Here is a 14,809-nt window from a genome sequence, read left to right on the forward strand (position 1 = left end):
TGGTGTAAATCCAGTCAGTAGTGTTTGAGAAATTAGTGTTTCAAAAATATGCTGGGTAGTGTTGGAAGGGTTAAGAGTTTGAGATATCTTAATAGTTGAAATTTGTTTTTTAATTTGCTTATAACTTTGGTACAGTTTAAAAAAATCTGGCAGACACTTAGCATGTTTTGCTTAGTTTCACTGTTCCGAAATGTATTCAGATCTGTCAAGTAGAGACACAATTAACCGAATGGGTCAAAAAGTATTCACTTGAACTGTGGCCTCCTATAAAAAACCCACATGAAATGTGGCAGACATTTCACATATTTTGTCTTTTGTGGGTTTGGCAAGTTTATGCAAATTCTTCCGGATGCAAAGTTAATAGAGAGGGCAAAATGTTTTATGAACTAAAAACGTTGGTACTGTTTAAAGAATCTGCATTAAAAGTGGCAAGCTTTTAGCACGTTAAGGCTGGTACAGGAATGTCAGGGTTCTTGCTTACTCAACGGGGGGTCACAGTTAATAGAGGCATCAAAACTCATTGGTTAACAAATAACTTTGGCACAGTTTCATGGATCTGCCCGACAATTGACAGACACTTCACTTGTTTAGCTTAATGTTAATATTTTGAATTTCATGCAAATCCATTGGGGGCAGAGTTAAAAAAATTCTTTCACTAATAACTTTGATGATGTTGCATGAATCTGCATAATCCTTTGCAGGCTGTTAGTAAAGTTACATACATTTCAACTAATTTCAAGATTCAATAGGATGCAATCAGAGGGGGGAAAGATAAAGGGGGCAGTTATCCTTACATTGTTAATAACTTTGGTGACATTTCATAGATCTGCACAAAATTTGGCAGATGCTTGGCATGTTCATGTTACTTCTGATATGTTCATTTGCATGTACATTGGTTAAGATGGGCAAGGTTAACGAGGGGAAGCAAAAAGTGTTCAATTGCTATTAACTATGGCACCCTTTCACAAATCTGCCGGATGTGTGCCAGGAATTTATGTGCTAGATTTCTGTTGGTAGTTAAGCCTGAAAGTCAAGTCAATGTTAAGCCCAGTTTTTATGCATCTGACAAGAGGGTTGTCAAGTTAAAACACGTGGGGGTCAAAAAAGCTTTTATTTGGTGCCATTTGATGGATTTGCATGAAAGCTGAGATACCAAAAATTGGTTTAACTTGCAGACTGCATGTACAGCTGGCAGCTGGCCGCATTGGAGATTACTTGCCGACAGTAGACTACCATTATACAGGCCCAAACCCTACGTACAACATAGATTAGGCCTTGCAGTCAACCTCCCACTGTACAAAACAGAGAGCCATGCGGGTTGGGGGTTAGCATGCAACATGGTTAGCATGCAACATGATACAGAAGCATCATCATTCACCACCGTACCTTCCACACACCCATCACCTATAGCCAATGAGCCACCTGTAGAACACTTTTAACTTTCCATCTAAAAAGACACAGCTAGTATGAAACTATGGTTAGCTTTCAACATAACAACAAAGATACCTATTAGGACGTCGGTCAGAGGCTTTCCCACGACATCATAACTTTCACTTTCGACCGACGACCTTTACATGTCGGGCTTTCCGACATTGAAAGCCTGTAGGAAGGCAACTTTGGGGGCCCCTAGCAGGGCCCCCTTCTCCCTGTGTTCTCCGGTTGGGGGCTGAGGGGGCACCAGGTGCCCCCTGTTAATCTCTGTTAAACCATGAGGTGCCTGCCACGTGGTGTAGGGATTAACAGAAACTCCCACTTCTCTACGGGAGCTTGTGCTGCAGCGGGTTTATTGCCACAGCACCATCTCCCATAGAGAAATGGGAGTATGTGACCGCATCGTGTGAAGTCGTATTGTAATAGCGGTGTTGGGACCGCCTACCAACCTCGGTTCCGAGACACCAACGGTCACGTCCACCTGACATTGTAATGAGGCCCATAATGTTTTAAAACACCTCTGAAATTCACTTTCAAACCACAGTTAAAGTGCAGTTATGGTCAAAAAATTAAAATTTAAAAAATCTTATAATGACCCAGTTAGGGCTAGCCCATCAAACTATAGCTTGCACAACTGCCATGCAAACCATAACTCACACACCAAATGCAATGCTTATGAAATCACAGTATTTATAGCAATAAATAAGTGGACCTCAGACAATCTTTTTACATCACAACATATGCACAAAGAGATTATAATGTGTCCCTAGTAGTGTGATTCATAATGTTAGCGGTAAGGCAATATGGCATGCCATTAATGAGAACATTTACATCATTTGAGAAGTCATCCATTACATCACGGGTGGGGTTGTTAGCATTTCATTTGGTGGGTGAGTGATGGTTTGCTTGGCAGGGTTTCCTGAAGGATCGGAAATAAAATATACATGTTTCCAAAAATTAATTAAATTAAAATTCTGAATATATGCCATAGCAGTCATTCTTCTTTGTACTTTTGAGGACATTCCAGTCTGTCATCTAAGTGACTAACATTTCTATTAATTTTGCATCATAATCTTAAGCGCTCCCAAGTTTCCCTGTTCCATGTGTGAATTGCTCATGCAGACCATGGATTTTTCTGTGAATTTTAGTGTGTGTAGCCCCCTGCATACCTCTACAGAAAGGGAATCCGTGTGTGAAATGAAACTCTGAAAGATTGATTAGAGGGGGAAAGGGTGGAGACTTCCCAGGTACTACTAGATGAAGTGCAGCCATGCAAGTATCCATAAGTGCTTGTGTTAGCAGGCTCCCAGACAGTTATAAAGTGTCCACTCTTAGTCGCAGTGTTCTCGATGCAGTGCCAGCATTCCTCCACTTTCTTTTCTGATTCTTTAAATTGGCCTTTTGTTTCTAATCAATTGGAGGGAGTTGAACCTTAGCTCCAAAGTGTTTGGTTTGTTGAAACCATGCTTGAGGCTCTGGGTTCACGGTGGAGGAAGGACTGGTTCCCAGAATACAGAGTATCATACCTTTCAGCTCACACACATTTGGTGGGTGACAACCGCCAGTGGGGTTTTACACCGACTAACCTGTCAGCCTCCTTTCTTCACCCACTGTACTGTTCGGTATAATAGGCTTTGGCAGCAATGTCGGATAATGAACAATAGTAGGTCTTCACAATCTGCATAAAATGCAGTGGCGGGTGGCAGGGAACGGGGGGGCGGGCGGGGGGGCAAAAAAATAAAATAAAATAAAAAACACTTACCCTTTGCCTCCGGCTGTCTCTCCTCAGCTTCAGTCCCTTCTCACACTGCCTTCTCCTTAGCTTCAGTGGAAGCAGGAAGCACACAGGCTCCCTCCCCTAAGCCAATCGCAATGCTGCAATACAGCGTTGTGATTGGTCTGAGCGCCATGGTTTGGGGCTCAGACAGGGACAGGGAGCCTGCCTATGTTCCCCACCAGGCTGTGTAATGCGGCCTGGTGGGGAACATGCAAAGTGTGCATGACTGTTTGACCTGCCCAAGAGTGTGCCACCACTCCTCCCCCTCTGACCCTAGCCCCGCCCTAACCTAGCCCCATAGTGAAAAATAAAGTGATATTAACAGAGGTGTTATATTTTTGTTTTTCCTTTCTCCTGCTGTGAGAGCAGTGGGTCGGTACTCCTCCACCTTAGCGGAGGAGCCGCCCCTGATAATATAACCATTCCCTATAAATAAAAAGTATTACTGTTTGCTAATTTATGAGACTGACTGTGCCCACCTTCAGGAGGAAGGAAGGCTAAGTGGGATTTGCCGGGATTCCACCTAGCAGCCGTACAATCAATATCTTCATTAAGGCCCCAACGCTCAACTTGTTAAGCTATTTCTCCAGCGTGCTGATCATAGTTTCACAGTTGGGAGGAGAGTGAAGCACGGTAGAGCACGTGTATACACTTAACACTACTTGTTAAATATGACATGCGCTTGAATCAATGGTTATCTAGTATGTTGTAAACAAGCGGATTCAAACATACATCTGACATGTAAAATAATGTCACACTTTAGTAATGCAAACACTGAGAGTCTCTCACTAAAGTTGATAGTCTCACCGGCAAAGCTGCTAAAAAAGGTTGAGCCGTATGGAGTAGAAGAGAGACTACACACTCCTAGAGGGTTAACCTGCAGGGGAGTAGTAACAAATATTCTGCCCCTTCCTATCCTTACCGATCATACCTTGGGAGAGCCATGTTCAAGTGCAGCTCCTTCGTTGGAGCAGAGGAGGGTCGCCCCACTTAAAATCCCCCAAAACCCCATGAAAAATAAAATGGTAATTAATTACCATTTTATTTTTCATCCCCATCCCGAGCCAAGCATCAGAACGGGGCGGAAGTTACTACTGAGTGACAGCAGCAGAGCGGAGGGTGGGCTGTCTATGCACTTATGTTTAAAGTACGCATGTCTTTTTGGCCGGCGGTCTTGAAACAGCCAGCCACACATGCGCACTTTAAACATCTCTAACCCAGCTGTCTTAAGACAGCTGGGTTAGTGTCAGTGAAGCCTCTAGGGCGCTGTGGAGCACCAAGTGAGGCCGCTCCCTCCAATAAGGGTGCTGCTCTCACAGCATTAGAGCAGCGCCTGATTGGTCAAGGCAGTTCCAGGCTCCAGCTTCCAGTTCCTGTTGGGCTCCCCCTAAGTTTTTTTTTTTTTTTTTGCCCACTCCAACCCGCCACCGCCCTTCTCGTAGACGTCAGCCACTACTGGCCATGCTAATGGACATTCAGGGAGAGCAAAGTAATCAGCCATGCTGCAATACACAGGAAGCTCGAGACCAGGGTTTGAAGGTATCCAAACCCGACAGCACTGCAAGGCTGTAATAATGGCGATACAGCACTGTATAATGGAAGACTAGGGGTTCTCCAGTTGATGATGAGATGGTGTTCACCTACCCCTGTCATGCTTTAAGTGTAACACATCTCATCATGGAAATCCTTTAATAGCTTGACTAGCAATAGTTTAAAACACTGAGTTAAATGTTCTTCCATTACACCTTCTGTTGCTGGTAGGGCCAGACTGACCATTCTGCCGCTATGGCATTTACCCCATGTGCTGCGGGTTCTGGGGCTGCTTTTGAATATAGATGGGTTGCCATCGCTAAACATTTTTCCCAGGCCAGACTCTGGTTTCTAGTTTGGCTGACTCCAGCTGTTGGACAGATTTTAAGAGTAATGGTGAATATCTATTTTGAACATTGTTCTTTCTTCTTCTCAATTGTGCACGTAGGACCCGATTTACACTATGGAGGGCAGCCCACCATCTGTCAGGCCGGTGGATGTCCTTTTCTCCACACCCTGGCTGGACCACAAGCCGCCATAGTTTGAGGTCCCCACTGGCCTTCTAGAGAGCTCTGTGGCTTCAGAGCAACCATCCTTTAAACTTGTTTGTTTGCCAAAAACATATAATAAATGACCCTGGGAGATTTCTTCCAGGGTGTGGGGGTCATTTTTCTATTTTTTCAGTTCTGGTGCTGACAGGGCAACCATTTGTGACCAATGTAAAAGACTTCAGCAGAATCCATGCAATACCTGAGCAATAAAGTACATATTTTTAGGTCGAGCCTGGGCAGCGCTTGCGCTGCTCTGCGAGGCATGCTGTATTGAGGTGGGGACTTGAAGCTCCGCCCACTCTCCGCCCATATTTTTCATTGGCTTGTGTCATTGTACACTGTAAACTGTGGCTGTTCACTGGTCAAAAGGCTTAGTAGTCCCTCCTTAGTACTGCCTTGTCTCATTTTGTAACCTCCCATGGCGACACACCCTGTCTCGTGTTTTGTTAATCAGTAGGCTTTAATTACAGCCTCTGAGCACTATTTATTTCAATGGTTTTCAATCTGGCTGCTGTTGCAGGCAAGACACACTCTCTCCTAACACTTTGTTATTATTCTTTTTTGTTAGCATGGCACGCCACAGTGGCGGCCGAGCCTTTGTTTTATTTGCGGTGCCGAATGCAGCCTCATGGTTTTTTCCCCTTTTTAGTCACTATTTTTTGTTTTGTTTGGAAGTGCCCAATGCCACTCTTTCATGTTAATAGAGGCCACGCCCCTTTCTTCAGACGAACTATGTCTAAAGAAAGGTCCGCGGCAGCTATTAAAGTGAAACCGCTGCATGAGGCACTTTTACCAAAAAAAAAGCATTTGTTTGCCAACTTGACAAACAAATGCTTTTTTTTTTGTAAAAGCGCCCCATACTGTGCTTTTACTTTAATGGCGGCCGCGGACCTTTCTTTAGGCCCGCCTTGTCTGAAGAATGGGGCGAGGCCTCTATTAACGGGAAAGCACGGCATAGGCGATTTTGCAAACAAAGCATTTGAAATGCAATAGGTCTCGCATTTGCGAGAGTTTAAGCTATTGTCATTCACAATGCCAATAGCTCAAACTCTCGTAAATGCGAGGCCTGTTGCATTACAAATGCTTGTTTACTTACCTTCCACGTCCTTTAGAAATAATTCACGATTCATTTCTATTAAATCTTTTCATTTTCTCTTCTGATAACTATTGAAATTGAAAGTCATCACGTTCAAATGAAGATGTTATTATAACTAGGTACTGAACCACTCTTAAAATGTTATTTTCTGTTTTTTGTCTCCTAAACTACTTTGCTTCCAGTCCTCTGGTACAAACTGAACGCTCAAATAAGTCCAGCATTACAGTGTGACTCATAAAATGCTGCCTCTGTCTCACCCCACACCCAGCCTCAATATTGAATGCGCTCTCGGAGAAATGTAGTTATTAACACAACAGTGCGAAGGGTTTCTCATTATAAAATGTCCTCTGGTGCTGGGGAGGAGGGGTCACCTCACGAGGCGGGCTCTGGGAGCAGCAGCAGGCAGTGCCCTGTTGGCATGGTGCAATATCCTCTCCTTCCAAACAGTGCCAACTCCCAGGGCCAGAACAGGACTCGCCAGGGCTCAGCCGGTGTGAGCTCAGTCTTTCCGCCCAGCTTTTTTTTTTTTAATTAAATTAAAAATAGATTTCCTTCTGGTCTGTCGCCCAGACGAAAGAGAACATGGGAGCAAGCAGAACTCGGGGGTGTAGAAGGTGGTGGGTAAGGTCGGGTCGCACTGAGTCTTGATACACTGTTGTAGTATTTTATGTTGTGCTATTATGTTAACTAAGATTTGGGTAGTGTTGCATTGCCATTATTAGGCTTTCGGCACTATCGGGATTTGGTAGCTTGAATCCCTGGTCTTGCGGGTTCTGTCGCAGACCGTAGTCTGTTTTTTGTTTCAGTCTGATCATCAGGAAAGTGGCCGTGCTAAATAGTGTGCATGTTTGGTGGTAGCAGGGCTGGACTTGGGCATGGGAGGGCTGGGCCCAGGACACCAATTTTCCGAGGGGCACAGCAGGGAGCTGCCTGACTTCATGTTATGCATACTGCAGCTCGTCCATTCCACTTGGTCTCAATCGGGTCACTTTAAAGATTTTATAATCAGCCCTTAATGTACCTCAGTGTAATTGTTAGCACCCCATCAATTTCTTGCCCTCCTCCCTTCTTCCTCACACCTCCTGCCGTTACTCCGCAACGTCCCCCAACCCCCACAACAAACACCAAATGTTCTTTTCCCCCCAGAACACTGTCCCAGTCAATCCGATTTAGGGCCAGCCTTGTGTGGTAGAGTGTACTGTGGTATCGTAGCCGGAGATCTTTACCAGTTTGGGCAGTGCTTGAAATGGAAGTGCTTGTTTCTGAGAAGTGCCGTTCTCTCCAATTAAAAGTATTGCATTTCTCTTGAGAAGAGCCGGTACTCTGCCTCTCAAAATAAAAAAATGCCGGTAATCCATACCGGACAGTACCGCCCCATTTAAAGCACCGAGTTTGGGTACATAACATCTCTGCACTTATCCCTTCCAGTGATTGCCATAAATCTCCTCTGGGAATGGACACCCGTCTACGGCTACAGGTGTTGTTCCCCGACTTTAACAGTGACTTGAAAACCTCCAGGGACTTCTTGCATACTAGTGTTCATCATAATCAGATGAACATTTTTTTTTTGTCCTCATTCATAAATAAGTGAGTTGTCTTAAAGCAGTTCACGACACTTTCCTGGGTACAAACAGAGAGGAACCATCACCTTGTCAGCAAGCTCTTATCACCTCAAGGACTCCTGGAATAACCGACCACCAGACTCCAGGGGGTAGGACGGGAAGGAGCATAATCTCCTTCCCTGGTTGTAACCTCCATCCCTTAAACTCACTTATTTCATAATCATTGGTCTTTTATTTTTAGGGAGTTGAAATGTCAAGATTATTAACCCAGTCCTCCCAGGCCCCACAGAATCGAGTTATTTTTCTTGACAAACAGCCCAAGTCTAATTTGTGGACTCTTTTAACAGAAGCAACCAACTCTAAAAATTGTGAAGGGTTTGAGGATACCCATTTTAAAGAAATTTCTCCTCTAGCCAGAAGAATTAAGAGAAATAGAAGTGAGGCTTGAAGTTTAGAGAGCCTACAACTAATACTCTCCTCAGGTTAGATCCCAAAGATAACCAAAACCAAGCATATGTTGATTTATTTTAAAAGGGCTGAAATTATTCCAATCTTGAAGAAACCGGGCGCCGACCCGTCGACTCTCAGCAACTATCGCCCTATTTCTTTGCTGCCCTATCTGGGAAAAGTTTTAGAGACCCATGTAGCTAACTGCCTCAGCTCTTTTGTTGAACACTTCCAGGTCTTAGACACTCACCAGGCCGGCTTTAGACCTGCACATTCGACCGAGTCAGTCATCCTTACTGTTATGGATGTGCTCAGAGGGGGGGCGGACATAGGCACCACCCAGGCCCTGATTCTCCTGGATCTTTCGGCGCCTTTTGACACAGTCGATCATGGTATCTTGATCGACCGTGTCAGCAATGCCGGAATTCAGGGTCTGGCCCTGAAGTGGCTTTCCTCCTTTCTGAGCAATCGGTCCCAAGCGGTGCGCCTTGCCAATTTTTCTTCCAACAAAAGAGATATTACCTGTGGGGTTCCTCAGGGCTCTTCTCTTTCCCCACTCCTTTTTAATCTTTATCTTCTTCCTTTAATTCATTCATTGAGGGAAAGGAATGTTGGAATTTTTAACTACGCAGTTGAGCTTCAACTGGTGTTTAATATTCTTCTGCTTCATCTGAGTCCAACCTTCAAGACACGATGGTTTTTATAAGTGACTGGATGAACAACAACCAGTTGAAGCTGAACCCGGAGAAAACTGAGCTGATTCTAACAGGTGGGTCAGCAAATCCATGGCATTCCAAATTCTGGCCCCCTAAACTTGGTAATCCCCCTGTGCCAGCTGCTTCGTCTAAGAGTCTCGGGATCATTATCAGTAATGATTTGTCCATGAAGGCTCAGATCAGCTCGGTAGTCTCTGCTGGTTTCTTTCAGCTGCGTAGAATAAAGAAGATCAGTAGATTCTTGAGCAGGGAAGCTATGATTTTGGCCATTCTAGCTCTAGTGATCTCTCGCTTGGATTATGCCAACTCATTGTATGTTGGCATTCCGGCATACCAACTGAGGCGCCTCCAACTAGTTCAGAACCAGGCGGCCAGGCTGATCTTTCATCAGCCTAAATGGCATCATGTCAGCCCATTAATGAAAAGCCTCCATTGGCTTCCAGTGAGTAAGCGCTGTGCTTTTAAGATGGGTTGCACCATTTTTAAAGCACTACATTGCAACGGTCCGGCTTTTATTTCGGCCCGCTTGCACCACTACACTCCCTCTCGTAATCTCTGATCCTCCCACTTGAATCTGTTGGAAACTCCTTCAGCCAAATGAAAGAAGTATGGTGGACTAAGGTTCTCTGTCCTTGCTCCGCAATTTTGGACCTCCCTCCCGGCGGAGATTAGGTCTTTGACTTCCCTTGCCCAGTTCAGGAAACAATTAAAGGCTTGGTTGTTCATTCAAGCATCTACTGATTAAGCAATCTCCTTGCCAATGCCGTGATCCTTATCTGAGCGCCAAGAAACCGTTGGTGTATGCAAGCTTAATAAATGCTTTTAACATAACATTAACATAACAAGTACTTCTGAGATCGTCTTACCCACGTGGTGCCAGAAGCCCTGGATCTGGGGACACTGCTGAAACATGTGCACGTTATCTGCATTCCCCTAAGAACACTTCAAGCAGACCTTTACACCTCCACCACCTAGCTTGGCAAGCTTCTTCAGGGTCCAATACGCTCTATGAAGTGTAAACAAATGATTTCTCCTTAATGGGGCAGCTTTAACAACACTCCATAAAGTGCACATTGATACTTGCCACAGAGATGTAACGTCGCTGAAAGGCAGGTCTCTTCTCTCGGGCTCCTCCTTAGGCATTAACGGGGGTTCTCCTTTCACTAAAAGCCAGTACCATTTAGATACTCCTTTGCATTGATAAAGTGGGTCTAATAACATGTTCTCAAATTCCTCGTTCCCAGGTCCATCCTTTCCCAAATGTACAGTCCAGCTCAGTAATTGATAAAATTTAAATCTGGACACCCTTTGATTTGTACGATTACTTAAGAAGTCCCTTGAGAGTAGTTTGTTGTTTTGCAGTAATTGACCCCATTTCTCAATGCCTTCTTCCAGAAGTGGGGTTGACAACCTATCCTTAAGGCACTCGGGCATGCCCGGAGAGTTCCAAATAGGAGCACTTGAACAGCAGTAAGGGATTTTGAGCATCTTCCTCAGCAAGTACCATCATTCACAAGCAGAACTCAAAACCTCTAATTTAACTTTTTTAAAGTATTTGGGATGCCCAAATTGAAAAAGGAGCCCATCTCCACCCCGGGGGACATTGTTGGACATAGCTAAAAGGAAGGGGGGTAAGTAGGAGGAGTCAAGGAAAAGACATCTCACATTTTTTAAATGAGAAGCCCAGCAATAAAGACGGAGATCAGGGCTAGCTATAACCCCATCCAACTTTGAACATCTTAATTTCCTCCACACACTCCTGACCCCTTTATTGGACCAAAAAAAAGCAATTTATATCACTTTGTATTTCTTTTAATACTTAAGGGCTGAATAGTAAAGGAATTGCATCAAAAAGAAAAATACATTTTGGCAAAATTGACATTTTGACTTGGTTGGAACGACCAAAAACTAACAGTGGGAGACGGCCCCATGATTTTAATAAGGTTCCTGTCTCTTTCCTTTTTAACTCAAGATTGACCTGGGCCAATGTATTAATGTCCTACGTGATTTGTATACCCAGGTATCTAATTTGTTGTTTAACTAATGGGGAGTTGGGTTGCAAATTCCAAGACAAAATTCCAGTTTTTTGTGAGTTAATTGAATACCCGGAAATCCTCCCAAAATCCATCAAAAGCTGCTCCAACCTTGGCAGAATGATCGGACTTTCCCTTGTAAAAATCATCAAGTCTTCTGCATAAAAAGCAAGTTTTTTCACCCACCCCTCATACTCAAACGTAATGAAAATTTCCCTAGCCCTGATGTTAGAAGCCAGAGGTTCGATATAGATATCGAAAAGTAGTGGAGAAAGAGGACATCGCTGTCTGGTTCCTCACTCCAGCCTAACTAGATTAGTTAGGTTTCCATTAACTACTATCCTTGCTGTGAGAGTTTTGTAAATATTACTGATAGCCTTTAAAAAATTATCTCCTAGCCCGAAAGAGTGAGATAAATGGCGTAGGCAGGGCCCACTCACCCTGTCAAAGGCTTTGGCCACATCAAATGCAAAGATAGTAAGGGGTAGCTGGTTCACTGAAGTGATGTCAATCGCACCTATCAACTCATGAGTTAAGTCATGGAGCTGACGTCCTCTAATGAACCCCTTCTGATCAGGATGGACCAAATATCCCATCACGGTATTCAATCTCCCTGCTAAGATTTGCACAAAGATTTTATAATCGCAATTCAACAGGGAGATGGGCCTATTCGACTCACATTTTTCGGGGTCTTTATTAGACTTCAGAATTAGAGTGACCGCGGCCTCATCCCAAGAATTAGGGATTGGAGTGTCATTGGAGAAAATGCTATCAAATAGGAGCAAGTATCTCACTTGGGGCCATATGTATGAAAGTCCTGGTTTGCGAATCTCAAATTGCGATATTTTGCGATTTGCAGTTTGAGATTCGCAAATCGGTATGTAAAAAAAATCGCAAATGTTTAGCTATTTCTTAATAATTGCAAAAAAGTCTCAGAAACATCATTTGCGATTCCTTAATTGCGAAATTCGCAAATTAAGAAATCGCAAAAACAGGAATCTGCAATACAGGTGCAGCCTGATGACATCACAACCAGGAAGTGGGAGTGATTTCCTGCACCTGCTTACCTGAGCCACACCCAGAGGCTGTTTGGAGAGTGTGATGAGGCATCCCAGGAGAGAACAAACCCCAATGGAGTCCCACAAGCAACATGGAGGCAGAGAAGAGAAAGAGAAAGCACAAGTTCTCTGACAAGGAGCAGGAGGTCCTCATAGAGGAGATGGTTTGCAGCCATGAGCTCCTATTTGGGAAAAAGGCACTGCGAGTCCCAGAAGCAAGGAAACGCAAAATCCGGCTGGAGATTCAACAGAAGGTGCATGCTGTGGGTGTGACGAATCACACTATCGAGGAATTGTGCAAGCGATGGTACGATATGTGGCAGAGGTCGAAGGAGAGGGTGGCAGCCAGACTAAAGGATGCAAACAAGACCGGGGGAGGACCATCCACAGCAGCACAGCCAACACCCCACGAGGAGCTTGTTGAGTCCACTCTCCTGCCTGAGAGCGTCGGTGGTGTGGCTGACATTGACAGCTCCGACCCTGCATCCAGCAGCCAAGGTAAGATGCATGCCAAATCAATCTGCACTGATCCCCATCCCATGCACACTTCCCCAAATGTGCGAAATATACACAAAAAAATGCATTCCAGTCCAAGTCTTACAGCACACCCAGCAATGTATCATGGAACTTGTAGTAACATGTCTGACAGTGTGTCCATGAGACATAGGAAATCTAATGCAACATGTGGGTTGGGGATAAGTGAATGATACAGTGTCAGAAGTGAGCCGAGACAAACTGTAGAAACTTTATTGAGTGCAAATTGCAGACAAAGACACAAACTTATGTAGTCTCCTTTACATCCACAGCACAATCCAGGGCACGTGATTACAGTGCAGAGGGAGATGAGCCTGAACATCCTGAGGAGCAGCATGACGATGGGGACTCCAGTGATGATACAGAGCACACACCAATCCTGCGCAGGAAGCGCACACATGTGCCCCCACTGCCTCCATTTGAGGATGACATACAGGCCACAGGGGAGGACAGCGACAGAAGAGAGGGGAGTCAGGGTGTGTCACACATGCCGAGTCAGGACACACCAAGGCCGAGCATTCCAGCACTGGAAAGACGCAGGTCAAGGCCCAGGAGCAGCACTGCCACTGAAGCGGAGGACACCATATTTTCTGGGCTGGAACACAGCATGCTGCAGGTACAGCGCCTGCAATGTAAATCATTGCGCTCAATAAACAGGCAGCTATGCAGTCTCAACAGAAATCAGCGAAACATGGGGGAGGGCATCATGGCCATGGCAGGTGCCATACGTGACCTCTGTGACACTCTGAGGCACAACCAAGACGCCAGTGACAGGGCTGCCCGACGTGCCAATGCACGACTGCACACTTATACTAAGGCCGTGAACCGCCTCTGCACCACCACCAGCAATCTGACACGTAGAAGCATTACCATGCAGGTGGAAATGTCGCACTGCTGTCAGGACATAGCAAGAGGGCTAGCACAGGTCACCAGTGCAGTGGAGCAGATGCAGATGGCCAACTCAGGTGGCACCGCTCTCATGGCCTCTGGCGAGAGTGAGGAAACCTCCAGTAGGAGCAGCATCACTCCTACATTGCCTGGAGCAAGACGGCGCAGTTCCAGACAGGGTGCAGGACCCAGGAACACCACGGAGGGCACTCAGCCTGGACGCCAAACACCACCAATGCGTTACCGAAGGAGGTGAACTGTCCACTGACAATTTAGCAAAAATGAGTGATGTAACCCAACAATGCAAATTGCACAGTTACTTGTGCCGTACCAGCACTGTGTGCATAACATGTGCTGGGTACAGCAACACTTAATGATTGTGAGTGTGAATAAACACAGCACACATTAGAATCATTTCTTGTCTCATGTCATCATTACTCACCTAGAAGTAGTTTTGTGTGATCTCAGTCTGTCTCTGGCGTCCAGCAGCTGCCCCGACTCCTGATGCTGGTCTGCCAGGGGGAGCAGGGCAATCGTCATCCGATGTGTCTGTATCGGTCACATCAATTGTGGTGCCTTTCCTCATTGCCATGTTATGGAGCATTGCACAGCTTGCAACGACTTTACAGCAGGTCTCAGGCTGTATTGCAGTGCGCCTCCACTTTTATGCAGGCACCGGAACCGGCTCTTTAGGATTCCAAACGTACGCTCAATGACGCAGCGTGTAGATCTGTGTGCCCTGTTGTATCTCCTCTCACTTGCATTGGCTGGATCCAGATACGGGGTCAGGATGAGGTCCCACACTGCATAGGCACTGTCACCTGCAGGGATAGACACAATAGGTAAGTCACTGTCCCCACCCTCCAGTGATGTAGTGGATGTATGGATGTGTGCCATGTATTTACCTAGCAGGTATCCCTCCCAAAGCTCTCTCAGACGTCTGTGTATTCCACTGTGTCTAAAGATGAAAGAGTCATGTGTACTGCCAGGGTATTTGGGTACAATGTCATTGATGATATACTTTGCGATGCACACAATCTGTATATTGAGGGAATGGTAGCATTTACGGTTTCTGTAGACATATTCAGTTGCTGATGGGGGTGTGATGGCCACATGGGTCCCATCGATGCAGCCAATGACGTGGGGGAAACGTGCAATCTGGTAGAAGTCAAGTTTTGTTTGCTGT

At 45.3% G+C, this 14,809-nt stretch overlaps 2 protein-coding genes across 3 annotated transcripts in view; both read left to right on the top strand.

Annotated features, from left to right (window-relative positions):
- Positions 1 to 14,809, top strand: part of PALM2AKAP2 (PALM2 and AKAP2 fusion) — an 843,707-nt gene that overhangs the window by 290,631 nt on the left and 538,267 nt on the right. The gene's annotated exons all lie outside the window — the stretch shown is intronic.
- On the top strand, positions 9,088 to 14,036 carry LOC146862057 (uncharacterized). Its single transcript, XM_085643388.1, has 3 exons — positions 9,088 to 9,552; positions 12,645 to 12,699; positions 13,008 to 14,036. Exons 1-3 carry the CDS (start codon positions 9,088 to 9,090, stop codon positions 13,877 to 13,879), a joined length of 1,392 nt encoding a protein of 463 aa, XP_085499514.1. The 3' UTR covers positions 13,880 to 14,036.

The sequence above is a fragment of the Triturus cristatus genome, chromosome 2_2 (assembly GCF_964204655.1).
Source record: "Triturus cristatus chromosome 2_2, aTriCri1.1, whole genome shotgun sequence".
Lineage (NCBI taxonomy): Eukaryota > Metazoa > Chordata > Amphibia > Caudata > Salamandridae > Triturus > Triturus cristatus.

Coding starts and splice junctions, on each gene's coding strand:
- LOC146862057 (XM_085643388.1), top strand. CDS start 9,088: ATGGTTTTTATAAGTGACTGGATGAACAACAACCAGTTGAAGCTGAAC. Junction 9,553..12,644: donor AAAGCCTCCATTGGCTTCCA/GTGAGTAAGCGC, acceptor CTCCTGCCTGAG/AGCGTCGGTGGTGTGGCTGA. Junction 12,700..13,007: donor CCCTGCATCCAGCAGCCAAG/GTAAGATGCATG, acceptor TTACATCCACAG/CACAATCCAGGGCACGTGAT.